We start from the raw sequence: 26,781 nt of genomic DNA, 5'->3' as shown, positions 1-26,781 counted from the left end.
TATATTTCAGATTTAGAAGAAGAAATATAGAAGATTTAGAAAACACACCTTCAACACAGCGTCGTTGGTTCCCTGGCCGTCCAAGTCATCCATCTTTCTCTCCGCTCCGTCGATCCATCTGTTCACTTCCTCTATCGTTCCATCTAACTTCTGCATCTGCCGCTGATAGTCCTGAGAGAGGGAGGAGGAGGGAGAGAGAGACAGACATTCAAAGGTAAGACTTTCACGAGTTATTTTTAGAAACTCTGGTATAATTTTAACACTGACAAAAGAAAGTAGAAGCTAGAGACACATGAAAACAGCATCAGAAAAGTCTGTTATTTCTCTTTGTCTGACCAGCAGCAGGTTGAGCCATTCTTCTGCCCTGGATGTGACTGCGATCCAGTTGCAGTGAAGCAGGCTGACTTTGTCGTCCACCAGGCCGTCGTGGCCCCGCAGCACAGCCTTCAGGGCCTCGGCGAGGTCCACGACAGCCTGCAGCTGAGGCTGGCGCCGCTCCGTCTCCTCATGGATGGACTGAGAGGAAAAGATCATTTAACAAACTTTAAAAGAACAACATACCGTATGTAGAAAATGTAATAAAGCCATTGGAGTAGATATTATGGAAAGTTAATAAAAAGCCGGTCGATACAAGAGGGTTTCTGATCTAATAATAATCTGAGGGGATTTGCTCCAAACTGTTGGATCGAATACATTTGCTTCTCAGAGCTGAGGGGTTAACAGAAATGCAGGGGCATGGTAAGACCATGTACAGATTTAAAAGTAATCAATAGAATCTTAAATTGAATTCTGAAGCGAACAGGGAGCTGATATTACTCAGGAAGGAGAGATATGTTCTCTATGTTGAAATCTAGTTGCTGTGGATAAGCAAATGCTGCACGATTCCATGCAAGAAAACAATAAATTACAGAAATCAAGGTGACAGGAAAAGAAAGTGTGAATAATTTATGGAGCATTGGCTCAGCTCTGGACCTATTTGTCATTTGTCAACAGAAAGACTGTAGGAGACTCCTGTTGTACTGATTGAAGTTTCTGGCTGAATATGTGAATTTAATATCAGTTATTTCAATAAACATTACTCACTTACATTCTGTGAGTTGAATCACTGCCCTTTGCAACCTCCTCCTCTGCTCAGCGACTGAACTGAGTCATGTACTAGGATTTTATAACCAAAACTATGACCAAAACAAACCCATTTACATTCTGTGACTGCACGGGAAAGTGATGTATTGCAGGTAAAACAGAATAATAATGTCGGCTGTTATAGGGATTCATCGAGGCAAAGCTCTGCAGGTGAGCTAAACTGCATCCGTGTGGAGGAATGAATAATATATGGCATGTTTTCCTGAATGACTGTTTACCCTGGGAGTATGTGTGGGGGAGTTTCTTTTAGTCTTTTTTGTTAAGTCAGTTTATTACACAGTAGAGAGGCCATGAGAATTGATGGCAGAGAGATTAGAGGGAGAAAATGTAACAAACATCAGCATCTTAAACCTCCAGCCTCCAGTAGGTCACTCCTTTAAGATCCGTCCTACCTGTGCCCATTCCACCTCAGCCTCCAGGTCACTGGGCATGCCGTCCACCGCAGAGCGCCTGGTCAGCTCGGCGTCAGTGGCCGCCAGCCACTCCGTCAGCCCGTTCAGCTCCTTACGCAACTTCCTCGACAACTTCAGACTCTTCTCCAGCTCTAATTTACTCTCAGTTACCTTTAGAACACGTAAAGCAGTTACATGAAACAGTCTTGCTTGTGAGATTGCATGTGTTTAGCTCCAATGTGTCTGTGTGTTTGTTGTCACCTGCGATCCCAGTTGGTTGTAGAGCAGCTTCAGGGCGGTCACCCTGTCGTCCAGCTCTTTGGGATGCTCAGTCTGCTGCCTCTGGACGATGTGCCGCCCGGTTTTTATCACCGTCTCTATCTCGCCTTTCACTTCACTCAGCACCTTGTACAACTTCTGTTACACACAAACAGCAGCTGCTTAATGAATAGATGTGTATCTATTCATCAACCGACCTGCCAGTGTGGCGCAATTACCCACCATACACTGCTCCAGCTGCGACTGCACCACGTCCTGCTCCACACTGCGGATGTCCAGCACCCCCACCTGACTTTTGACCCCGGCCAGCGCACGCTCACATTCGGCCAGCCGAGCGTCAAAGTTGGCCGGCTTCTGGAAGAGCCGGAACTTCGTCCACACGTCTGCCAACATTTTCTATAAAAAGGCAAAGACACACGTGGACATGTGAGGAGACGACTCGTAGTCGCAATTCAGAGGCCGACATCAGCCACACATTCAAACATAATTAAACACAAGAAGAAATGTAGCACTGTGGGGTCAGTTTAGAGGGAATGTGTTGCACCATTCATTGGTTTCATGTTTTTGCATGATTCAAGCTACAGTCAATGCTGTGGGAGCTTTGTGAGATTCAGAGAAGAGACAATCTGAATGTGCAAGACAGACTCTCACCACAAGAAGGTAGAGCTGCTCCAGTTTTGAGCTCTGAGCCCCTTGGCTTTCAGGAGAGTGGTGTGCGGGCAGAGTTCACCGCTGAGTGATAACAACTTCTGCCAGGGGGCACAGTATTTCAGTTTGCAAACAAACCAAGTTTAAATCGGGTGGTGTTTACTGAGGCCTTCTCTCTTTAGCCGAGGGGCAAATTGAATTGTGCCGGAGGAGGAAATCATTTCCACTTAATTCCCACAAATTTAGGTTCCTTCAATTCCCATTTCTGAAAATACAGTATTCTGTTCAAGGAATGACGGTTTCCTGTAAACAGATCTGCAAACTGCTTAGTTTCACATGAGCATATCTCCACTTTTCAAAGCCTTGCCTTGGAACCACAGACAGATAATGTGGAACAAGGCTCTTCTGCTGTCATCACGCACCTGTGTAAGGTCAATCTGTCCCATGATCCTCTGGGACGAGTCTTTGTCCTGGTTCTTCTTCCTCATGTCCTCCAGAGTCACATCATGTCCACTCAGCTCAGTCTGGATTTTCTGTTACACACAAACACTCAGTCTCAAACTAACAGTTTATGCTTTTGAGTGGCAGCCAGAAATCTTTTAGTGAATGAAAATCAAGAAGTGTATAATTCAGTGAATTAAATAAGGTCTGTCTGGAAAGTTTAATGTTTAAATTGATCAATAGTGTATCTCCCTCTGCTGACCACAGGGAGGCAACAAGCAGCAAGGAGAGAAGAGAAGGCGCTCCTCAAAATCTTTGATAACTTTAGGTACACCCCCCCTCACCACCACACCGTGTACACACACACACGCGCACACACGCACATGCACAACACACACACACACACACACACACACGCACACACACACACACACACACACACACACACACACACCACTATCTAATGATCTATTATCTGATTAACTGGAAAGTGTGTCAAAGAGAAAAACAAAGAAACAAGAAGGAACGTAGAAGTAGATGAAGTAGATTACAGAGGATAAGATAAAAGACAGTGGCAGTGTACAGTATGTTTGTGTGTGTTGTGTGTGTGATAATTATTAGGTCTTTTAAGGTACACTCTCACGCTACCTGAGCCTCCTGTGGAATCTGCTGGGCGTCTAAGTGGTCGGTCAGGTACGAGGTGAGGTGGCGGTCTGTGTTAGCGAGCGACTCCTGGAGCTCGCTCAGGGTCTTGTCGTTCTCCTGAGCCCACTGGACACCTTTCTCCAGCTCCTTCTGCCTGAGCAGCGACTGGGGAAACAACAAACACATTACACCTTGTTAAAAAGGTGGAAGGACACGTAAAGTCGGCGATAAATACAGGAAGCGGACATCAGGAGATAGTCAGTTTTACAAGTCATGTATACAACAGCAATTCCCCATAAACAATAACTTGGAAAATCTCAAAACAATAGATATAAAGTCCGATGTGGCCTCTTGAAAGAATCCTCAGGTGGCGTTAGAGATATTTTACAGTGTATTATTTCTTGCAGTAGGTATATAAAGAGCCGGTGCTAAATAAAACCTTTGCACCACAGACTGTTTATGAAGATGGACGGCGTATTTCCACTTCCTCCCACATTCCAGAAAGGAAGCCAAGAGATCCTTGATACAGACATTGCCATCTTGCACATTTGGAGCCAGAGAATGTGCAACAGCGGTCAGAGGATGGAGCCAAGGGAGCGAGGTCCTGTCTTTATAAACAGTCTGTTGTGCACAGACAGTCTACACACACACACACACACACACACACACACACACACACACACACACACACACACACACACACACACACACACACACACACACACACACACACACACACACACACACACACACACACACACACACACACACACACTCCCTCTGCGTGTACCCTCTTGAGGGAAGGACTCCGGGCTTTCTCTCTCATGGTGCCTCTGTGTGGACGACCAGCCACATCAAGGCGGTCGACCGATAACGAACGCTCCTCTGCCGCCTGTTGTCTGCAGAGCATCGGACGCCCTGGCAACTACTGGTGTTTCCTTCCTCCCTCTACCCCGGTGACTGCCTGCTAATTAGATTAACTAGTGAACGCACCCATTACATCATAAACCTGTGTGAGCTCACTGGTGTGTAGAGACAAAGACTGAGTGTATGTGTGGTTACAGGTAAGCATGCTGATCCCATACAGGAGGATAATGGCTAAGTATAGCCCTGAGCCTGTCTAACCCCTGTAGTCACACCCGCTCACACACACATTATCCACACACACACACACACACAGTATTCCCAATGCTACTTGTGGATTTATCATGGGATTTTTTTCGTCCGTCTCGCTCCCATGTCTTAGTTTATAATGTATGAAATGAGAATTTAAGTGAGATTAAATATTTAGGCAACACTGATAACAATCTTCCCGCGGGCGATGTACTCCATTTCCCTAGCAATTGTCGGCTCATGACTACATATTCTCATTAAACACTCAGTTTTCCATTATTACTTATTTCACACAAGCGCACACACACACAGACACACACACACACACACACACACACACACACACACACACACACACACACACACACACACACACACACACACACACACACACACACACACACACACACACACACACACACAGGGGCGAATGCAGTGATTGTGAACAAGGGAGATAGAGGATCATTGTTTGCTTAACTGCTTTGTGTTGGAAAACGCCATCGGCAAAGCAAGAGCAGCGTTCTCAACACCGCACTTCCTCTTATTGGTTTTCAGCCGTTACAAGGAGCTGAAATTAAAATGGCAAACATGCCTCTGTGATCTGAAGACGCCGGAGATGTGAAACAGCATTGTTTGTTTTGTTTTTTGCTTGCGCAGGCTGAGGTTTAAAGAGGGACACTGATATAATGAAATTATATTCCCATCTCTGTGTGGACCCCTGCACTCATCAGACTCTTGGCTCGGATGCTAAGGAAGTGTTGACTCTGAGTTTTTGCACTAATTATGATAACATTTTCTCTGCATAAGAAGTAGGAAGTAGATAAGGAATAGATTTTTATAATGTGTAACTTTGATTTGAATGACATCTGCAGTTTCAAGTCAAGTTTGAATCAAATTATACTGAAATGTCCAGTGAGTTTTAATTTATTGTCCCGGGAAAGGTTAAAAAATAAATTGGAGATTAGAGTGTGTCCTTCAGACAGCACTGATCAAGGTAGTGTGCACAAAATAAACAACGACAACCAAAGGTTTCTCTCAACACACAGTCCCCTCTGGTCAAAAAAAAAAAAAAGGAAAAACCTTGAGGCAGTATTTTGGTCTTTGTGTGCTTTTACTTTCTTTTCCAGACAGACTCACAAACGTGTCTCTCCTCTTTATAGATGACACACAAACAGGCCTCCGAGCCGCGCGGCCTCTCACATGCACACATGCTGACATACACTCCATATGAAAGGAGGCACAAGAACAGAGAGGACACACAAAATATAAAAGAAGTGTGAGACATCTGAAAACACAAACACACGCACTCACTCAATGTCTCAGATAGGTTGAAAGTCTCTGGAGGACATTAATCTGGCGCCTCACCACAAAAGGCTGAGAGCATATTGATGATGGGTGAGGACGACTAGAATAAAATGGGAAGGGAGACGTGGGGAAATGTGCGAACTAATAAAAATAACAAATAAATAAAGAATCTCACCCTGGCCATAAGTTCGTCCCATCGTGTGTTGAACGCATCCAGTTTCTGCTGTATCAGTTCATCCAGGACTCCTCCGTCCATCAGCGTCTGGGCCAGCTCTCGGATCTGGTTCCTGTTGTCCTCCGGGTGACGCAGAAGGACCTCCAGGCTCTGTACACACACACAAACACAAACAACCAACATCACAACATGTATTTATCCATCCCTTGTCCAGCATGACAGCTTCTATGATAGAAACGTATCAAATTCTGCAGAGTAAGAGTGTTAGATGATGATAATTAGATGCTAAAACAGGTCAGTTAGCCTTTGTTTGTCTGACCTTGCTGCTTAACAGCTTTTCACATCTTCTGAAATCCCCCCAAAAGCTGGGTTGGCTGCCCATTAGCGCAGTAAAATATAGCTGAGTGGGCAGCTATTTGCATTTCTGTTCTCGGTAACAGTAAATGAAAGAAGAGGCTTTAAGCTGTTTGCATTTGTTAAACTCACCAAATCCCTGGATGTAACATAAATGTCTTGTAAATGTCTAAATGTATGTAAATAATAAAAACTCTGTGACCTCCTTTATGTAATAGTACTTTTATATTATCTTACTGTATTTATACAAGCTTTAATATATTTTTTTATAGAAACACAGGACATTATTTATAATATCATCATTTTATTTGATTTATAAAATATTATACTTGAACATCAGTTATTATTGTAAAAGAATCTCTCTATTATCTGAGGAGCCTCTACACTGACTCTACTTTCACCAGATGCCTGCTAATATAAAAAATGATTTTTATAGTTTTACATCGCACCTTAACTCTCACATTATATCTCTCGGCAAAGCAAAGAAACCTTCGGGTGTTATCTTTCTGTTTTGCATTTCTCTCGTACTTCATCTATTACTGGCCATGTAACATTTAACAATATATCTGCTATCGTTAACTCATAATCTCTCGAGGTGAAACTAAAACTTAAATGTAAGAATGAGGAAAAAAAGGTTTAAAGCCTCAGGGGCCGACGTGTTACTCGTCTTTCTCGAATATTCATTTTCAGCCACAGCACATTACACAACAGCAATCTTTACAATCGATTTCATGTAGTTATCTAATCTTTCTGGCTGTTTGTCTCTATCCACCCCAGCTCTACCTAAACTGTCATAGTGGGAGTGTTTCCACTGCTCAGGGCAGCAGGCGACAGAAGTTGTTTCCCTCGGTGACGTGTTGGACGTGTCCTGTCACAGAAAACAGGGGAAAAGGACACTCATGCTGCCCTTTCCATGTCCCTGCCACCTTGTCCTCTTTAAACAAAGTCCCCTGAATGGAGGTGTGCCCCCTCTCCTCCCGCCTCACACTCACATCCAGCGCCTCCTGCAGCTCCTCTGCTCCTCCCTGCAGGTTTTCTGTCTCGTCCAGTTTCTGCTCCAGCTGATCCAGGAAGGCGTTTTCCTGCTCCAGGTAGGAAAGCAGCTCACACCAGCAAGCCCACACCTCCTGCAAAACACACAGCGTATAGGCAAAATCATTAGGAGGCATCCGACAATGGAGATGGAGAGAAATCAATTGATGGAAAATACAGATTGTGCAGCCTGATGGTTCTGACATTTTATGTGTTAAATGGAAGGAAGACAGACACAGAGCGTTAACAAAAGAGAAATAGCGAGAGTGCTTTGCCCATAGAGCTGAATTACCACGAATACCAAGACGCAGAGGTAATTATCTTCCAGGAAAATGAGGCAGAGAGGAGGAGAGTGTGAAGATGGAGAAGAAGGAGGAAGAAGAAAAACAACATCTCGTTGATTTCAGGACAGGTGGCAGCAAATCACTGTAGACGCCATATTTTCATGAGACCTTCAGCTTGAATGGTAAACACATCTTGTGTTCATTTAAACTGACTATCTGATGAAGCCTACACCTCTCTGGTATCATTTTAAATGGAAGAAAACAACCGGAGACGCTCTTAACTTTCACACATAAATGCACCTTCAAACAAAAGCCCACAGGGATCTGATTACCATTTGCAGGACTGAGGTGATAGAAAGGTAAACGTCATACCTCCAGAGTTTTACATTTCCCATCCAGGCGGCTGCACAGGCGCTGGTAGTTGGCTGTCAGCACGTCCAGCTCCGAGCGCAGGGCGTCGTGGGCTGTGGGCGGGGCCTTGGCGATGAAGCTGTTCACGCTGTCGGTGAGGAGTTTCACCTTTAGCTCCTTGGAGTGGACCTCCTCCTGAGCCCTCTGATAGAGAGACAAAGGAACGGAGAAAATAAAGAGGGGCGGTTTTTCAGGGAGAGCAGAGGTGAACTGGAAGCAAGAGACACTTGCTGCCTTCGAATAGGCTTGTGTTCGTGAGAGGAGTTCATATGAAAAGCTCCCGTCTTGAGGTATTTACGACCTTGGACCTCGGATTTTCCTGAAAACTCAGAGCTGTGACATGTATAGAGAAGCTTTTCAGAAATTTTATTTAGCATTGGATGGTATTTTAATATATTGTAATAAAAACACAAGGCCTTAAAAAAATGAATCGGTGAATGCTACTGCTGCATAGAATTATTACACAATATTAACAGTAAAATGTACTTAATAACTTTTCAAAATATACAGTATTGAGTAGATTTTTATCTCTTTGCAATTTTATTTCAGTAAAATCTTTGACTACTTCTTCCACCACTGAAAATACATTATGACATGTTGTTTACATGATTTTACATTTCACTCCATATACCACGAACTGCAAGTATCCTTAATATTTTAGGAATACCCTCATCTCTACCTGACTTCCTACATCCCTGACCTCTAGCTGCTGCTGTAAAACCTGTTGGGTCTTTTAATGCTGGATGTGAAACTAAAGAAACAACTGCACAAAGATCGAACACTTTCTGGAGTCAGCACAAAGTGGCTGAGGCTGCGCTCAACAAGAAAAGGAATTAGATGATTCGGTTTGTTTGCATTAACAAGTCTTGTTGTTTTAACTTGAGTCCTAGAAGTTAAGGCAACAGTGAAAGAATCGAGAGACGGATGGCAAGAGACAAAAGCAAGAGATGGAAGAGAGAGAGAGAGAGAGAGAGAGAGAGAGAGAGAGAGAGAGAGAGAGAGAGAGAGAGAAGAGCAGCCTAATGGATACAGCGTTGGATGCATGAACAAATGAATCAATGTTTCCCTAGTTGACGAAGCCACAGAGTGTGAGGAGATGCAGTGAACAAGTAACCCAACGAATCAATGAATGAGTCTGTGGCTTTCCCAGCAGGAGAGAGGGGGGGCCAGGAGAAAGAGGGATTACGGGAATAAACGAGTGATTCGAGAATGGAGTTTCCTTTAAGGTTGAGCAGAAAGGGTGAGGAGAGGAGAGGAGAAGGAGGATGAGGTGAGAGGAGGAGGAGGAGGGGGGATTAGCAGGAGCAAGCAGAGTGGAATCAATTTTTCATTTTCAACTTGACTATCAGGTATAGTTTTTTTCAGGGGGAGTGAATGGCAGGAGACTGCTACTGCCAAGGCTTTTAGGTGAATCACAAAGCAAATACTGACAAACTTCTACATCAGAAATGCATTGCTATAAAGTTATGAAAGCAAAAAAAAAAAAAACAGTATGGCGGTGAATAGGAGAATCAATGCAATTTGATATTGAGGAATGAGAGCGGGGGGTGGTTTGAAAGAGAGTCTCAAAGCTGTGAGCAGATGAAAAGAAAAGGGGGAGAAAGAAAGAGAGAGCTGGTTTTCAGCATCAACAATGAACAGAGAGGCAGGAAGACGGGGGCGTAATCGACCTGGAATTAACCGGGATCAAAACGGAGTGACAGAGAAGAGAGAAAGAACCGCTGCAGCAGCTGCACAGAGTCGGTCAGAGCTGGGCCCCGGCGGCGAAGGACCCTTGAGACCGAGATCACGAATCTGAAGAAAAAGCCTCGATTCCAGAGAAAACCTACACAGACTCATACGGCCACTCATTTCATCTTCAATCGGTCTCTTTCTGCCTCTGCCACGAGAGGCCTGTTTCTGGCACACACACCTTGAGCTCCTCCACGGCCTTGCGGAGCTCCTCGGGGGTCTTGTATGTGAAGTCTCTCTCCAGGTAGTCCTCCTCGGCCTGGTTGATCCACTCCTGCATCTCCTGCATCTCCTTCCTCAGAGCCATGGTCTTATCGAGGCCTCCTTTCAGAGCGGACTTCTTAGCATAGGCCTGGGAAGTGGTTGGAGAAGGACACATGAATACAAACACTCATGTGAAAGCAGGAGAAGGCACCACACTCTGGGTTAAGCTGACTCACCTGTTTGCAGACGTTCTCCCACTGGGCGTTGAGCTCATCCAGTTCCTTCTGGATGTGGATGTCGAACGGCAGCTCGGCCTCTTTCTTCAGGTACAGACCCACCTCATTGATGCCATTCACACTGGGTTGGATGGTGTGGATGTCATTCACCAGAGCCTGGTCAGTCACATGGGACACAGGAAGGAATATGACTGCTCACATTGGAACAGATAACCTTTTAATTCCTTTTTTTTGTAATGTGAGCAACTTGTTGGTAAGAAATACAATTTATGATGCAACCAGAACACTGAAAGTGAAAGTGTAGTGTAAAGTAAAACCCGGATGCAAGGTTCCCTCACTGTGCACTGCTCCAACTGTTTCTCCAGAGCTTCAGAGTCTCCCAGCGCTGGCCACTCCTCGTTCAGGAAGACGTCCACATCTGCCATCCACTTCTTTAAAGTCTTTACATCGTTCTGCAGAAGGAAGACAAAAGAGGAGTGAGACAAATCCCAGTGAAAGTTAGGGCTGACCCCTTGAAGTAGATGAGTTGGGGCATCAGTCCAGAACACCCAGCGATCTCACGGCTCTAATTGGAGGGAGAGTGTATGTGCACTTCATTTATCTGTCTGTCTGAGCCATGGAGGAAACTAACTGAGCCCGACCAGAATCAGGTCACTTCCTCACAGCGACTCCTTTCAATCCCCCCCATCTCATCTGGAAACTATAGAGGACCACTGAGTCTGTGTTACTCTTTCCTTGACACACAGGGATATTGCTTGTTTCCCCCAATTACAGACATATACCAAGTAAAAAACAGGCCCTGCCATGTCCGAGGGGCTTGGGTGGGGTATCCACACTCTAGTGTACACCCCCCTTTCATCTGTGACCAGCATGAATCTGGAAACAGACTAAACGGGCCGGTGCCCACACACCATGAGCCAAAACAGGAGAGAATGAATGTGCAAGCCTGTAAGCTACTGCCCCCTCAGCTTAGTGCACACCAGCAAACTTTTCTTATACGGTATAATGAGTTTTAAAATATGAAATAGTTGCTAAAATTAAGAGGGAGAGGGCTCGTTTTTCAAAACTGAGACGTACGAGGATTTAACTGAGAATCCAGATAATAAATGAAACACTCCAGGGCTGTCAAATGTAAAATACATCAGGCTTGGTTTTTAATTAGGCAGGGGAGAAATCTGGATTTACCTTGTGTGAGGGAAGATGTGTTTAAAATTGGTTTGATTTTAAAGCAAAGCTTTTGATAAATGCTAAGTGAAATCAGGTCCTGTGGTATGCACTCAGGGAGGCGTTGGCAGCTGTCAATCACAATATGGTTTAACAGCGTCCAATATACATTTGTAATATTTATTGTTATCATAACACAAAATCTGTGACTCCACCGCTCACAGAAGAACAAATACAGCGTTTGATTTTCCTTCGTCTGCATCTCACCTCAAACTGAATCAGTTTGGCCTTGAGCTCCTGGATTCTCTGGGCGTTGTCCTCCAGCGTGGTGCTGAGTCGTCTCCAACGCGCCATGATGGCGTCCATCTCTATCCGATACCTACGGCAGCACAGAAGATCATGGAGTGTGATCAGTACTTCAATATGTAGCAAAATTCCATCCTTTTGATTTGTTTCTTTCAATTGATCACACATCACTCATTTCCCATGGCTCACTTCTGACTGATGTCTGACGGAGCTTTCTGGAAGACCTGCTCCACAGTGGAGGTCAGGTAGTCCACCTCCCCCTGGTGTTCAGTCAGAGCCACCTGGAGGTCCTGAGGGGACGAGAGCCGTAGAATCACAGACAGAAGTTTAGACGATTTGACATGTGACAGTAAAGAACAGGTGTAAAGAACAAAATGAATGATGGCTGTGTTCTTTTGGCTGCTTCCCTTTGAGGACCCTGGAATCAATCAAGCGGGATCACTGTCAGATTGTCATGACTTACGGGCCCATTTAAATAGAACAGAGCCATCGTTACTGTTATTACTGACACGGGCTTCAAATCGTGAAAACAGACAAATGACAAAAGTTGAGCTCATCGTTTCTCTGCTTATCTATAAAGTGAGATGAAGAGAACAGGAACACTTTACTCTGCACATCAGGGAATCTTCACATCATGCAAAAAGAGACAGAGCAGAAGAAAACACGCCTCACGTCTTTATACGATTTGTCGGACAACTATCATGTAACTCATGTAAAAGCCATTGAGCAAAAATCCTTTGGGTAAAAAGTCATTCTGGTAAAAAGGTTAGTTACATGGCAGGGCACTGAAGGGAGGACATGGGAGAAGGAGGGATGACGAGCATGAAGGTTCATGAGCTGACTCAACACTCAGCTGCCACTGTGAACATTTCCAAACGAGATCCTTTTCACACTGGTTGATTCTGCTCGCCCTGTCGTTCAGTGGGAATCACAAGTGGAGAGATGAGGGAATTCCTGGGAGATTCTGGGAGAAGAGAGCCTTGTTCACACCAAGGTGTCTCAGAAGCTTAGTTCAAACTGCCAGTTACTGTGGCTTAGCCTCAATCCTCCTGCTGCCACACTGAATCCCAAGCAGGGACGTATTAGGGACTAGTTCTGCTACGACTTTTGGCCTTTTCCTCATTTCTCTGACTGACTTTTTTTTAATCCAGCAGCACCGGAAACCTCCGACACACGTTCATCCATCCCTTGTTTCACTTTGACACGAGCGAGCTGCTTTATTAGAGCAGATTTTCTGCAAAAAAGGTGAAGAGGTGACGAATCACAATGCAAAATAATGCAAAACAGCTGATTAATCTGTGTGACCTGAACCAGACAGTATTCTTTCCATCAGCCAGGGTGATGATCATGCTGGGGACCCGTCTGCCTGTTTGCCTGTAAACCCTGGTCACTGTTTCAGTAAAGTCTCTTTGCTGCATTTGGGTCAGCCTGCCTGTGTTCCCTACACCGATTGATAGTTTTCTATTACTGATATGATATTGTGGTTTAACTGGGATAATGGAAGAATGCTGCTACTGAAATCATAGACTGTAAATAAAGATGGACGACGAGTCTCTCCATCCTGCCTCTATCCAGAAATGAATCCAAAATATCCCGGATAAGCTGTGATGTTGCACAGAGGAAGTTATTTGTAGCCTCAGTCTGCACAGTGGTTATCAGGGGATGGAGCCACAGCATGGAGATCCTGCCATCCATCCATTTATCCAGCAAAAGCAATGGTGAGAAATTGGCTGAAAGTTTTATACACTGATCTTTACTCATAATTAAGAGTCAGAGTTTAGCAAATTCCAGGATGTTGCCAACCTGGACGTAACCAGTTTTCACTGCAATTAAATACTCCCACTGTAAGTTGTGGTTGTGACAGACTAACTCCTGGGAAAAGATAGGAAAACGAATACTTCTTCAAACATCTACAGGTTCCTGTATTTCACATCACTGTAAACTGAATACTTTTGGGGTTTGGACTGTTGTTCGAGCAAAACAAGACATTAGAAAAGCTTCAAACTAAGGCAGGACTTTCCCGAATTCTTCAGAGACTATAATGAATAATTGCAGATAAACAAATAACGTTAAATATTAATTGCAGGCTCAATCTTTTATCCGTGCAGCCCATCCCCACTTCCCTCTCACTACTGCAAAATCAAAATTCAATCCAAGGATGTAATTACACTAAAATCAGGGCTAGTCATTATAGGCTGCAATCAGGTCTTTAATAACTTCTATGAGTGGCTGTCGATAAAATCATTCATCATCTCCGCACAAGCTGCCAGTTAGTTTTACTGTCTGCTCCAGCTCTGCAAGTCAGCACTCAAACAAAGATCTCACCTGACAGGAGCTCGAGTGTATTTATATCCAGAAAGCTACTGAATTGACAGGTGATGCTGTCATGTGCGTAGAAGAGAAAGTGTCCGACCACACAAACTGAACACGTAATGCACACACATGCAGAAGTCCTGTCTCTGGGAGCGACGGGACGGGAAACAGCGGCGTCTGAAGATTAATGACAGCCCATCAGTATGCAGAATGAATTCCTAATTATTATCTACAATCGACTTTAATTAATCTCTGGCTACAAGGCTTGATCTCCCTGCTATGCTACAAGACCATTCTAAACTTTAGAGAGGGTTGAGTACGCACGCACACATTCTCCTACACACATTTACCTCGATGGTGCGACCTTGACTTACGATAAAGACTCAACGCTTCAAAAAGAGAAACAAAGCGACAAATTGAACACAACAACAGAATCTGAAGAACATGCATTATTGTTCAAAACATACAGATAATGACAGAGTGGAAAAACAGTTTGTGTACATTAGTGTAGCTGTACATTCACCACTGTATTATATGCATAACGGCACGCTGGCATTTTTGAGAATATGTGTGTATCTGTTCTGTGATAAACAGACACTGATTTGCTCCACTGGGATTTTGCTCGCCCACCTATTATAATTGTGGAGTTGTTCACACACACACACACACAAACACACACACACAAACACACACACATACACACACTCTCACACAGCAGCAGCAGCAGCAGCTCTGGTCTGCTCTCTGCATGTTAAGCAGATGCAAGTGGAGCTTCACAAAAATCTGTGACTTCAGAAATTCTTGCTTGGTTTTAGAGTCTCATTTAGCTTCACTTTAAAACTGCTGCTTCAAATGAAGAGTGTGCTGTACAGCAGATAGAGCTGCACACGACTGCGGGTCATTAGTGTACAGAAAGCTGTTCTAACTGTTGTTGATCTATGTGAGAGCTACTAGAGACCAGAGGGGAGGATCTATCTGCTTATCAGGAGACTGTTGTTTATTTGTATGTCTCAAAACTCCAGGAACTTTATTGTACAGGCTGAATAAAGATCTTAATTTAATCTGTCTGACCAAATGTTAGGTAGAATGGAAATAATGTGAAATGGGTCGTATACATATATATGTTTATCATTTCTACATTCAGTTCATAGAACCTTTAGTTTGTACTATCTCCATGTTCAGGGGCTTATTCAAACTTAGTTGAAAATGACCTCTTCTCAGTCAAAGCACGCTCCAGTTTACTTAACAATTCTTAAAAAACAGGGATTTTATGTTCACGGCAGCAATTTGGGCAAGTCCCGGTGTATCCGACGCACACTATTTACTCACTGGTTTGTGGATATGTATCAGACTGTTGGTTAATGGGGCCCGTCGTCTGCTTTCTCTCCCCTCTCTCTCTGCCTGCTCCCTCAAAGAGCAGCAGAGAAGCATCCCTTTCAAAGCGTGCTGCTTTGGCAGTTTGGCAACGCCGGTGGCAATATAACTTTACTACTTGTAGTAAAAACTGATTACAGTGTTATACAACCAAACAGGATGATAGAGCCAACCCTATTTTGGCATTTAATGGGAATTTGTAGATAGAGTTGAGTAGCAGTGTTGTCAAGAGAAATAGACACAGAGAGAAACGGAGCGAATCCACCAATCAGCTCAATCACTGCTGACTCCTTGAGGATGGTGTGATTAGAGGACACCCACTTATGAGTCACATACCAATCTCCAATACCACAGGGCACAACACAATCAAAGTCAGTTAGATGAGAAAGAGGATTTATCAAAGGTCAAGGTTCAAGTCCTACACTGGACAGCATTGAGTGAGAAAGAATCCCCCAAAGTCAACTGAGTACAAAGTCGATTCCACCGCTCCACGTAAAATCCAGTTCCACAAAAGTTTGACCTGCCGTACAAGGCACCGTCACTTCACTCTGTTCAGGATGAACTCCACTATCTGTTTGTCAAGTCTCAGATTTTACTGTAGAAATCAAGTCCTGGTGTTTAATACTTTTACAAGCTTGATTGTTTTTGGGCCTAGAGTCAAACTTTGTGATGCATCATGTTACAGGAGGTAGAGGAATTATATTTCTATAATGATGTCTACTTTGTAAATGCTGTCAGTTCTTTCTTACCAAAACACAACTTTGGGAGTGTGTGTTTGTGTGGGTTTGTGTGTGTTTGTGTATGTTTACCTGAACATCCTTCAGTCTCTCTTCCATAATAGGATGCTCTGTAACGGCCGTGGATGGGATGGCCAGCTTGGCCTCGCACTGTTGTAACCATGCCAACAGCACTGATATGGTTTCCTTATAACGAGCCGGGGGCAAGCTCTCCAAAACTTGACAGACAAGGGAGAGAGAAAGAGTAAAATGTCAGCAAACTGCAAAGTCTACAACACAGTCTGAATAACACATTTTACTTGAATGTCTGAACGTATTCACAAATATCACCCTGAATATATATATATATATTAAAGAACTATTGGGGTCTTGTACGCTCTTCAGCCTGTTTTTGGCCTATTTACATTCTATCTAGCTTGATTTTATAAAGCCTGGAGAGTACGAAACAAAATGAAATGGGATTTTTGCAAATTTAATCCAGCAACAACGCTGTACTTCTCTGGTAAATGGACTCTTTTTAATTTGGGATAATAAAGCTTCCCTGATTTGAACTGAACCAATTCAAAGAAATGTGCTGACCTGACAAGAACTGACTCCAGAGGCGGAAAAAGAAACCACAAAAGAAAAAAGTATACTTTTAATAACTAGTGCATTCCTTTCAGAGATGCCTCTCAACCATCGCCGTCCTTGGGAAGTTGACACAGTAATCTGCGTGCATCTGCACACAGGCCATGTGTGAGCGGTCGAATGTGTGCGTTAGATATCTCACCCCTGGTGTGGATGAGAAAAAGGCAGTGTGTGGTGTGAGGGAAGAAACTGTCTGAGTGAGTAAACAAGTATAGTTTGTCTGCTCGGGTGTCAGCATCTCTCTCTTTCTTTCTCTCGCTTATCTCCCTCCAGCTGACTCTCCCTCTCTTCCTTTCATCCCACTCCCGGCATTTTTCTCTGTCAGTGCCTCACCCCTCTGTGTCATTTGCTCGGTGGCAGTATTTTTTTGTTTTCTTGTTTCTTCCATCATCCTCTTCCTCGCTGATACAAAAAGCTATCTGCTCTTGTTTTGTCACAACACGTCTGATTTAGTTTTTCTCGTCTTGATGGCTGTAGCCTTTGGCTTCTTGGTATATCTGATTAAGTCTCATTGTTATTACTGGAAAAACAAAATACATTTTAGCATCCACACATGAAAGCAGCAGCACAAATTGGATTATGCCTCTGACACAGTTGCTGGAGACAAGAAGAAGGCGAAGAGGTGTTAATCGCTGATGGTACGCCACATGTGAGTCCGAAATACAAGTCGGCTCAACTTGTAAACCACTTCTAAAAATGGCTGTGACATGTGAACCTGTTTACTGAGAGGAGGACACACAGCTCTTAAAACTACAGACTTCAGATGAAAGTTTTCTTCATTCTTTTAAAGAGAATGTAGTTCGCCAAAAATGTATTTGTGAGGAGATGAACATGGGGAGGGACCACACATCTCTTCTTCCTCCCACTGAGCACGAACTTGAACTTTAAACTAACTTTTCTTTTCATGTTAACAAGTTGCACAGAGTTGATTTGAATAAAAATTTTGGAAAAGAGAAAAATGGGGAATCATTTTTTTCTTTTGAGAAAATTGTAAAGTCATACACTACAGCTGTAATTCCAATGCTGCTGCGTCTGCATGTGCAGCCATGGCAACCAAAACATTGGTATCAACTTTTCTCATCTAGCACTTTATAAGAAAGCGAACAGGCTTCGGCAAAGTTCCCAATATGTCAAACTCTCCTTTGTTGAGTGGGAGATAGAGTGCTCTGAGTGGCAGAACGTTTCTCCTCGGGAAGTCGATGCTGCATTATGCTGCTGAGTGCACGTCACTGGGGTTAGTTATTTGGGTTGGCAACCTGACAAAGATATAAGGAAGCTTTTATTTGACTGTTTCAGATACATTTTCAACTATAGCTGAATTTTGTTGTTAGAATAAAACGCTTTGTGGTCGTAACTAGAGAGCAGATCATATGGAAACAGGACTGTTTTCCTCCCTGGAAGGAATTCATTCGGTTTCTCCTGCAGCAACAACACGTGTTTCTCCGCTGAATGTTGGCTCGTTGTTGCGTTTGTGGGCAGAGACATTTGTCACACCAAGTCTGTCAGATCCAGTGTGTGGGCTGCAGCAGGCTGCCAAGGCTCTGCACTCACTTCTCTTCACTAAAGTGCTGAATGAAGAGTCCAAAATCATATTTTTGGTCACGTATGAGTATAAATTCATCTGTTGTTACAGTATAGGATGTTCCCATATTGTGAACCCCTTAATTTGCATTTTGTTCCATAAATACACTTGTAAATATTGTAGTGGTTTCAAAAACTACGAGGACATGCTTTTGAAACTCTGCTTGGTCTTGTATGAGCTGTATCACAGGAAAATAGGAAATATTTTAGGAATGCTGTAATTATTCTGACAAACTACCCACAAGCTATTCAAATTGAGGGCACGTAGACACAAACAGGGGTGGAAAGATGTGGCAGAAATGGAGAATGAACTGGTTTGCTCCTCACAAATGAGCGGCCGGGACAATGTTACTCATCATAGCTCGTCCCTCACCCAGTTGTAGCTGCCTCTCTCGGGCCCTCAGGTTCTCCAGGACTTCTTGGTAGTGCTCATTGAAGGCACTGATGTCGGCGTCCAGGAAAACAGAAGGGTCCTCCTCTCCTTCCTTTTCCTCTTTCAGCTCCCGCAGCTGCTTCTCCAACAGGTCCACCTGAGGCTGCAGGGAGGCCAGGCGAGCCACCTCCTCCTGAGGAGACAAGGAGGGAGAAGGGGGAGTCATATCGTGGATGAGCAGATGAGGAGGAGAGCACGTTATTCATCCACCACTCCCTTGTTGCCACAGAGAAATTGATGGAAAAGGCTGTTCAGCTATTCCACAGGGTCTCGTCCAATAAAAACGTAACTCCACAAAACTATTGTGTTTTCCTAGTTAAAGTTCCACTCCATTTGCCTTATGCTTAATCAGTTCGATTTCACAGAAATGTTTAAATATATTTTCAGCTTCTAATGAATAGGAAGCCAAGCAGGAAATTAGACCAGCTCAGCAAAAACTGAAGCTGTGAAACTGTTTCCTCTGAACTTCAAACTGTAAAAACAGAACAGACAGAGGAGGGAGGATCACTGCTTTCGCTATTCTTCAAAACCTGGTTTGTGTTCACTGCCAAAGTAAAATACAAAAATTACTTTATCATGTTTGAATATGAATCCAAACCACTGAACCATTACTAATTCCTGCCCCCTACTGGTGCTGGAATACCAAACCACCTTATCCTTTAACCCACAAATAATCCAGTTTCAAACGAGTCCCAGCATGAGTTGTGGGTGTAGCAGGTGGCAAGTTAATATTCACTGATCCGTCCCTGGATGAAGGCTTTGAAAGCAGCTCCCCTATGAACACCAAGTCAGTTGATACTCTAGCCTAGAGCCACGAGACACATTAGTTATGAATAATGTTAGAAAGCACAAGCATATATATCCTTGTCAGAACATTGGTTCATAAGCTGCCAGTTGGAGGCACGGTTTGCTTGCGGGAAGGTTGCTTTGTTTCAGTAAATACTGTATTTTCTCTGAAGTCTTTCCCGTTTAATATAAAGATAGGAACTCAGAAAGTGTTTATGTGTGGGAAGAGGACGTGCACTCTCCACTTGTGTCTATGTGTGGCAGCGTGAGAAAGTGTGGGCGCACTTCTGAGGGAAACCTTGTTTGTGTGAATTTGTCAGCAGCTACAGCGAGAGACACTTCTTCATCTCCTTTTTCCTAAATGTCCTTATTCCTCTCTTACTTTGAAATCCCTCCATCCTCTCTAATGTTTCTGGGATTTACATTCTCCCCTCTGTCTCTACGTCCCCTCTTTCACTTTAATTGCGCCTCACATTTTGTTATCACTCTCTTTTTTAAGTTTGTTTTTCAACTGCCTGTTCTTTTTTACTTTCAGACATTTCATCTAGATGTTATCGAAATAAACCTTTTTGTGTTTCAGTGGGCGAGTCACTCTGACGGCTGTTTAAACTGCCCAATCATCTATAGACACATTGAGTTTAAAGCAGCATTTCAAAGTCGGAGGTGTTTGCAAATAGAATTCAGATCGAACTGGGAGGGGAAGAAGCTCAGGAGAACAAGCCACAAACCCAAAGGTGGGGTTTATTAAAATGTAAATATAATGAAGTTCATAAATTGTCCTCCTTTTGTTTTTTTGGAAAAGAAAAAGATGGTAAAGACTAGAAAAGCTGACATACAAGATATGTCAGATTTCCACAGGTTGATGGAGGCTTTCCAGCTGAAACAGACCTTTAACTAAGAATGTAGGGTGCAAATCTCAAGATAAAAGCCTTCGATGTGGAAAATGAGGCTCCTGATGACAGTGAGTCCTTCAACATAGAATAACAAGAGATGGAACAATAAGGAAGGCCTGCATTCAGAAAAGACAGGTATCCAGATGATGAGCTGTCACAAGGGCTGTAAATGAAGTGCCTTGAAAAAGACACTGAAAAAGACACTAAGTGCGAGAGGAAGGCGTTCGAGAGGGAAAAGGAGGAGAAGAAAAAGACGAGGAAAGACTCCTCTTGTGAAAAGACTGACATCCAGAGGACGTGGGAGGCTTTGAGCAAAGAGACAGGCATGATGACGCGTAAGAGAAATGCATCAGGGAATGAGGAAACTCTACTGGGAACTAGGTGACCAATCGAAAAATATCGTGAACCGTAAATGGTATTTACGTTCATCATTAATCAGCCTCAGTTGATTTGCTGGATCTGTAAAGCAACCACCCTTAAGTTAGGAAATGCTTCCTCGGCATCGAGATCTGTGTCCCGGGAGAACGTTCTACTTCCTGCCAAAACACACAGAGCTTGATGGTGCATTTTACAATAAACAAGCAGTAACTTATGCAGTTTGAAGCACGGGAAGGAAACAAGCTTTTAGTTTTAACTCCACTTCTGCCTCTCCTCTGGGACACAGCACTGTGAGCTGCAACCCCCTGGGACTGCTGGGAAAAGGGAAGTTTGGAAAACAAACAAAAGTCTGATTGCAGCGAGTGGGAACCAGGGAAAATCCACCTTTTTTGTATGTTTTAGTCCGTTTACTTCAAGGGATGTATATTCTATTTTACTCCTGACCATTTTCCAAAGTCTGCTACATTACTGCTCAAATAAGATTGGATTGCCTGACGATGTTGGAATGTAAAATGCTTTTTAAGATTTGGAGAACGATAAGGTGTGTTAGAGGAGAAAAGAAGTAACACAGTGATTCTGAGGAAGAGAGAATATCTCTGAAGATAAAAAAACATCAATACAGGAACTAAAACTGGGAGAATAACAAACAGCACAAAAAACAGTCATCATCCAAACCACAGGGTGTTTGCAGGATTTTAGAAATCAAATTCAAGAACCTTTCTTAAAAATATATTTTAAGACCTCAACGCCACTTCCCAGCTTTCACCCTTTGGAGATTTCCAAACTAAAATGTCTTATTTGCTTTAACTTCGAAGTTAAAGTTAAATGTAATTAATCTTATGAATACTTACAGGAAAGTGCTGTGACAAACAGATGCATGAAAGAATAAAGAAGAAATGTACAAGAAAATGTAAAAGGAACAACAAGTAGACTTAAACAAGCATGGGGCAATAAAATGAAACACAAAGTATAAATGTACAAGTAAAGTTTGCTTATTGTTGTGACGTCTGGAACCAATCACACGTCGTTTCACTTACTCGACATCGGTCCAGTTGTACCCTCAGTGGTTCTGGTTCAGATGCTGGAGGCACCTGGACCTTGAGCCAGTTCTCACTGACGTCCACTGCCTGCTCACACTGCTCAAACAAGCTGTAGAAGGACAGCACCTGCAGGACACACACACACTCAGGACGTTACATTCAGCCCCTGGAGACTGAAGGTCTTTGGACACTATATCTACCTATGGGTTTTTTCCAGGTTGTGAGAGACCATTCAGTAACCTCTGCACTCAGAATTAAAAGATTACTGTCAGTCCGGCCTCTGATGGGACAGAATTGTTATCACGTCTGATCAGGCGTGTTTCAAGGGACAGTGGGGGCCCGAGGCAAAAGGGGCCTGGGGCCTCTACACTGAACCAGATAATCAGCTGCTCTCAGGGGCCTGGGTTTCAGCTCAGGGCCCTTGGCAATTTCCCTGTGTGATGCCCCTGTGTCTGACATCACAATTGGTATCCCACTGCTGCTCCCAACATTATATCTGGGTGACACGTTTGTTTTTCTCGTGTAAACTTTATCTCTAAGCTAATTATACTTTTTAACAGTGTAAAATATGAACGTAAAACTAAGTCAGACTTTATTTTATCCGGTGCTTTAAGTTGAATATTTATCTGCAGCGACATAACTGCTCAAGCCAAGGGGGTTTTTATCTCTTTGGATATATTACAGAAAGATGAGGTGCTACCAACACTGCATACTGAGTTCTGGTCGGCAACTGTTAATATATTGTGTTAAGAAAATACTCTGCCAAGGTATAAAGTACCTGAGTGACACAGAGTAGACATGGAAGTCTGTGTGTGTGTGTGTGTGTGTGTGTGTGTGTGTGTGTGTGTGTGTGTGTGTGTGTGTGTGTGTGTGTGTGTGTGTGTGTGTGTGTGTGTGGGTGTGTGTACCTTTGTCTGGTAAGCCAGCCATGCCAGCCTGTCTGCCAACAGGGCACAGAATCCCACCCAGCGCTGGTTCAGCTGCTCGGCTGCCTGGGCAATGTCATCAGCACGGCTTCCCTCTGCAGGAGCAGACAGAGAGGGGGGGTAACTCACTCGTACACACACACACGCTTCATACTTCACACATGCACGACTGGCCTCATTGTATGGGACAGAGAGAAATGCACACACACACTCAATGCACACAGAATCTGGTGAATGTCATCTGCAGGAGAAGTGAGACAAGCTATTGGTATTCTGCACAAAGCCTGAGCTCTAAAACTGTTTATCTGTTTATTCACCAGACACACACACACACACCCACACACACCTCACTGTGCATTCATGCTCAATGCTAACTAACCTTTTTTTGATGTGAATGACCAATTTAAAGTGCACATAAAACTCCAGTGCCCGTAAAATGAAAACCTCCAAGAGTCAATGCGGAAAGTTATTAGAAAAAATGGATTCCCTCTCCTGCCTGTTAAAGGGCAAACTGAGCCCCATCGGCTGGATGATAATTGGACCTGGAAAAGGCAGCATCCTGGCTCGCATTTCTCATCTGGCATGCACGCAGGATTGAAATTGTTTCTTCTTCCTGTAATTGTACTTCCATTACGTTCAAGCATAAGCTTCATCTTAGATAAGTGCCATCGTATGTAACCCTGAAGCTGATGGGGTTAAGGTTGAGGTGTAATTGAAAGTGTTATATTTGTTCTTTCGGTGACAAATCCCATGTGCAGATCTAAGGCAGCAGTGACTGTAGCCTTCTATCTGCCAGGAAAAAAGTCCTGAAGGCTAGAGGGGGTCTTTCTGTGTGGAGTTTGCATGTTTTATACTCGTACTAATACCATAAGGATATTAAAGTGGCAATGAAATTAAACAAAATGAATCAGTTCATTCATTTTCTCCTTTCATACGGAACGACTAACAACAGCAGGTTGATGCAGCCCACGCAGGCGATGATGACAAGACTCACATGTCATTCTAAAGTCTTAAGTGAAACCAAAACTAAACTGCTAATACATGAACCCTGGTTCAGACTTCCAGGTTGTTCAAATGGCCCTGAGGTAAGTTAAGATAAACTCAGCAACACTAAGCAGCAGCTGGCTGTAGCTATATATTTAAAACACACATGGGAGTAGTATTTTAATTTAAGTATTTAAGTATTTTAACCTTCTGTTCCCCCATTTCAAATTTTTCCTTTGAAGGCACTTTTGATAGGGCTGGGTTTGAGTCATGAAAGTAATCTAACTACCAATGTAACCAATTACTTAGTAAAGTAATCTGTGATAACTGGTGGATTCTTCAAGTATCTTGCTCAACACCAGTGAGTGAAGTGTTTGCAAAGATTTACATCTTCAGCAACTCAGGCCGCTCGAGGCTGAGAGCCACAGAAGACTGTACATGAACAAACACACACACACACACACACACACACACACACACACACACACACACACACACACACACACACACACACACACACAGTCATGCTCAGCAAGTTGAGGAATGTTTGGTTTAAGACGAGAGCAGCAGCGTGAAAGAAAAAAGTATAAATTGAGTGTCTCTGTGCTTTCAGGAGCCCAAACAATCGCACAAGGACAGAGGAGAGGACAGAGGAAAAGAGACATCTCTCTCTCTCTCTCTTTCTGTCTGTTCCTCTCTCTATCAGTGTTTCTATGGAGACAAGGAGAGAGGGTGGGCCAGGTGGAGACGTTACCATGGGGACAGACAGGGTGTGTGTGTGTGTGTGCGTATGCATGTGAATGAACAAGTGTCTGTGAGCGAGTGTGTGAGTGAGTGTGCACATTACCCTGCTCAACCAGGGTCTGCGCCGTGCGTGTTGCCTCCTGCAGCTTACGGTACTTCTCTGGCCGCTCTCGTTCTATCGCCTATGGCAAAGAGAGGGAGGGAGGCAGGGGGAGTGAGTGATGGGGCAGAGGGAGAAATGGGGGAGTTAAAGGACAAGAGACTGACGTGGAGAAGCAGACAGCGAAAAGAACGACGGGCCGAGAGCTAGAGAATTATCATTCATTAGAAAAAGTAAAACATAAACTAATGAATCCGGGTGGTAAGAGGATAACTTCCAATCAGTAACAGGTCATGTAGCCTCTGATCTTATTCTGCCAGATCTCAAGTACCAGTTTCTCACAAGCAGAAATCTTAATTTAATAAAATTCTAAGAAAAAAAATGTATTCTATGCAACAAAAACATTTTCTTTCCAATCTGAGATATTTAATCATCTTGTTATCTCCGTCATACTTATACTTTGTACTCCTGCTTCTTCTTCAAGTTCAAATGAATGTTTATCCAGCTGCATTTCTTTCAGTTTGAGTGTGTTACATATACATTCAGTGTTAATTTCATGAATGAAAACTATGACGAGAACAGATTATTTCGATATTCTATTATCTCTTTTGGTTTGACCTCTGCAGCAAACCTGTAGTTTCTTGTTCTTCCAGTTTTCTGTGGTTATTTTGTATGTTTTCTGCTTTGGAGAACGTATTCAGCCAAAAGGTAAACACAGGCAGCTGCTGCATCAAAGTTTAAATAACTCCACTATGATAATGGACACTTTGCTGCATCTCATACTTCATCACCGTTGTCCTCTAAGCAGAATAACACTTCAGAATATCCTCACACATGTGATCGCTTTAGAGAAAGTAAAATTCATTCCTGACCTAGCTGTGAGATGGAACCTTGTTATTTCAGCTTCGCAGGTCTCACCAGATTAAGCTCAGTGGGTGTCTCACGCGCACGCGCACACACACACACACACACGCACGCACACACACGCACGCACACAGGGTGTATTATACCTGCACTTTATCATACAGCTCCTGAATGCTGCCCTCCTTTCGTGACACTGAGAATTCCGGGCTCTGGAGGATGGCCTCCCCACGGGTCATGTAGCTGTGGACCTCTGTGAAGTCCACATCAAACCTGACGACACACATGCACTCGGCAGAGTTAACAACAACGCTGTTGTGAGGTGTTTTCTATAAAATCTGTGTGTACAGGGACAACGAAATACCCAAGATGCAGTTTCATCTTTTACACTTCATCATATTTTATAATCTGCAAAGTAAATAGTAGAGTAAAGTGTAGTGGATTAAAAAGTAGAAGAATTCCATCTGTAATACAGAAAAAGTAAAAGTATAACAAAACAAAACAAAACAAAAAAACTGTGTCTACTAAAGTTCTCCTTGCTACAGGATGAACAGAATTTCCTACTTCACTACTATCAAAGGTTCGGTTGTAAGCTGGCCTCTATTATCACCATCACAGATACTCATTCTCTCTATCTGCAGTGTCACCTACCTGCTGAGATAAGACAGCAGAAATGGGAGCATGTAACTGAACATTTAACATAAGTTAGAAGAGAAATGTCGGATGTTATTATGCTAATGATATTTCAGAGTAGACACCTTCTTTGTACCAATAAATACTCACCTTTTCCTGAGTTCAGAGTCGACCACGACCTGTCGCTTCTTCTGTGGTGGCGGCGACTCTCGTGTCTGACGGACAGCGGACACCTTCCCACTTGTTGTCACCTTGGTAACGGTGGTCGTGACAGAGTGGGTCAGCTCGGACTGCTGGGCCACACTGACAGTCGATGACAGCTGGACACCCACAGAAAGAAACACGAAAAGTGCATAAAAGTGCAAGTGTTACATCAGTTTACAAGGATCCAACTAAATCGTAAAGATCTGAAATCATGGCTGCATCCCCCACATCAAGAATCAGTCTCCACGTGTGTATGTGATGATGTTATATGTGTGAGTTTCTGGACAATGTTCAGTGTTGCGTA

At 43.5% G+C, this 26,781-nt stretch overlaps 1 protein-coding gene across 6 annotated transcripts in view; it reads right to left on the bottom strand.

Moving 5' to 3' along the window:
• The window catches only part of dmd (dystrophin), a 176,915-nt gene that overhangs the window by 57,419 nt on the left and 92,715 nt on the right, over nt 1–26,781 (bottom strand). For all 6 annotated transcript variants that reach the window (XM_047339155.1, XM_047339157.1, XM_047339156.1 and 3 more), the window contains 22 exons: nt 26,424–26,593; nt 25,790–25,913; nt 24,783–24,861; nt 22,934–23,046; nt 22,023–22,151; nt 18,869–19,061; nt 16,360–16,505; nt 12,053–12,153; nt 11,825–11,936; nt 10,732–10,845; nt 10,394–10,549; nt 10,135–10,305; nt 8,184–8,366; nt 7,488–7,622; nt 6,142–6,291; nt 3,552–3,713; nt 2,885–2,995; nt 2,037–2,210; nt 1,797–1,952; nt 1,536–1,706; nt 337–516; nt 49–171 (listed from right to left, as the gene is read on the bottom strand). In XM_047339155.1, coding sequence (XP_047195111.1) covers nt 49–171; nt 337–516; nt 1,536–1,706; nt 1,797–1,952; nt 2,037–2,210; nt 2,885–2,995; nt 3,552–3,713; nt 6,142–6,291; nt 7,488–7,622; nt 8,184–8,366; nt 10,135–10,305; nt 10,394–10,549; nt 10,732–10,845; nt 11,825–11,936; nt 12,053–12,153; nt 16,360–16,505; nt 18,869–19,061; nt 22,023–22,151; nt 22,934–23,046; nt 24,783–24,861; nt 25,790–25,913; nt 26,424–26,593 — 3,153 coding nt within the window. The remainder of the gene's footprint in view (nt 1–48; nt 172–336; nt 517–1,535; nt 1,707–1,796; nt 1,953–2,036; nt 2,211–2,884; nt 2,996–3,551; nt 3,714–6,141; nt 6,292–7,487; nt 7,623–8,183; nt 8,367–10,134; nt 10,306–10,393; nt 10,550–10,731; nt 10,846–11,824; nt 11,937–12,052; nt 12,154–16,359; nt 16,506–18,868; nt 19,062–22,022; nt 22,152–22,933; nt 23,047–24,782; nt 24,862–25,789; nt 25,914–26,423; nt 26,594–26,781) is intronic.

The sequence above is a fragment of the Hippoglossus stenolepis genome, chromosome 24 (assembly GCF_022539355.2).
Source record: "Hippoglossus stenolepis isolate QCI-W04-F060 chromosome 24, HSTE1.2, whole genome shotgun sequence".
NCBI classification, from domain to species: domain Eukaryota; kingdom Metazoa; phylum Chordata; class Actinopteri; order Pleuronectiformes; family Pleuronectidae; genus Hippoglossus; species Hippoglossus stenolepis.
The sequence above is the reverse complement of the archived record's forward strand: the minus strand, read 5'-3'. Positions and strand labels throughout refer to the sequence as shown.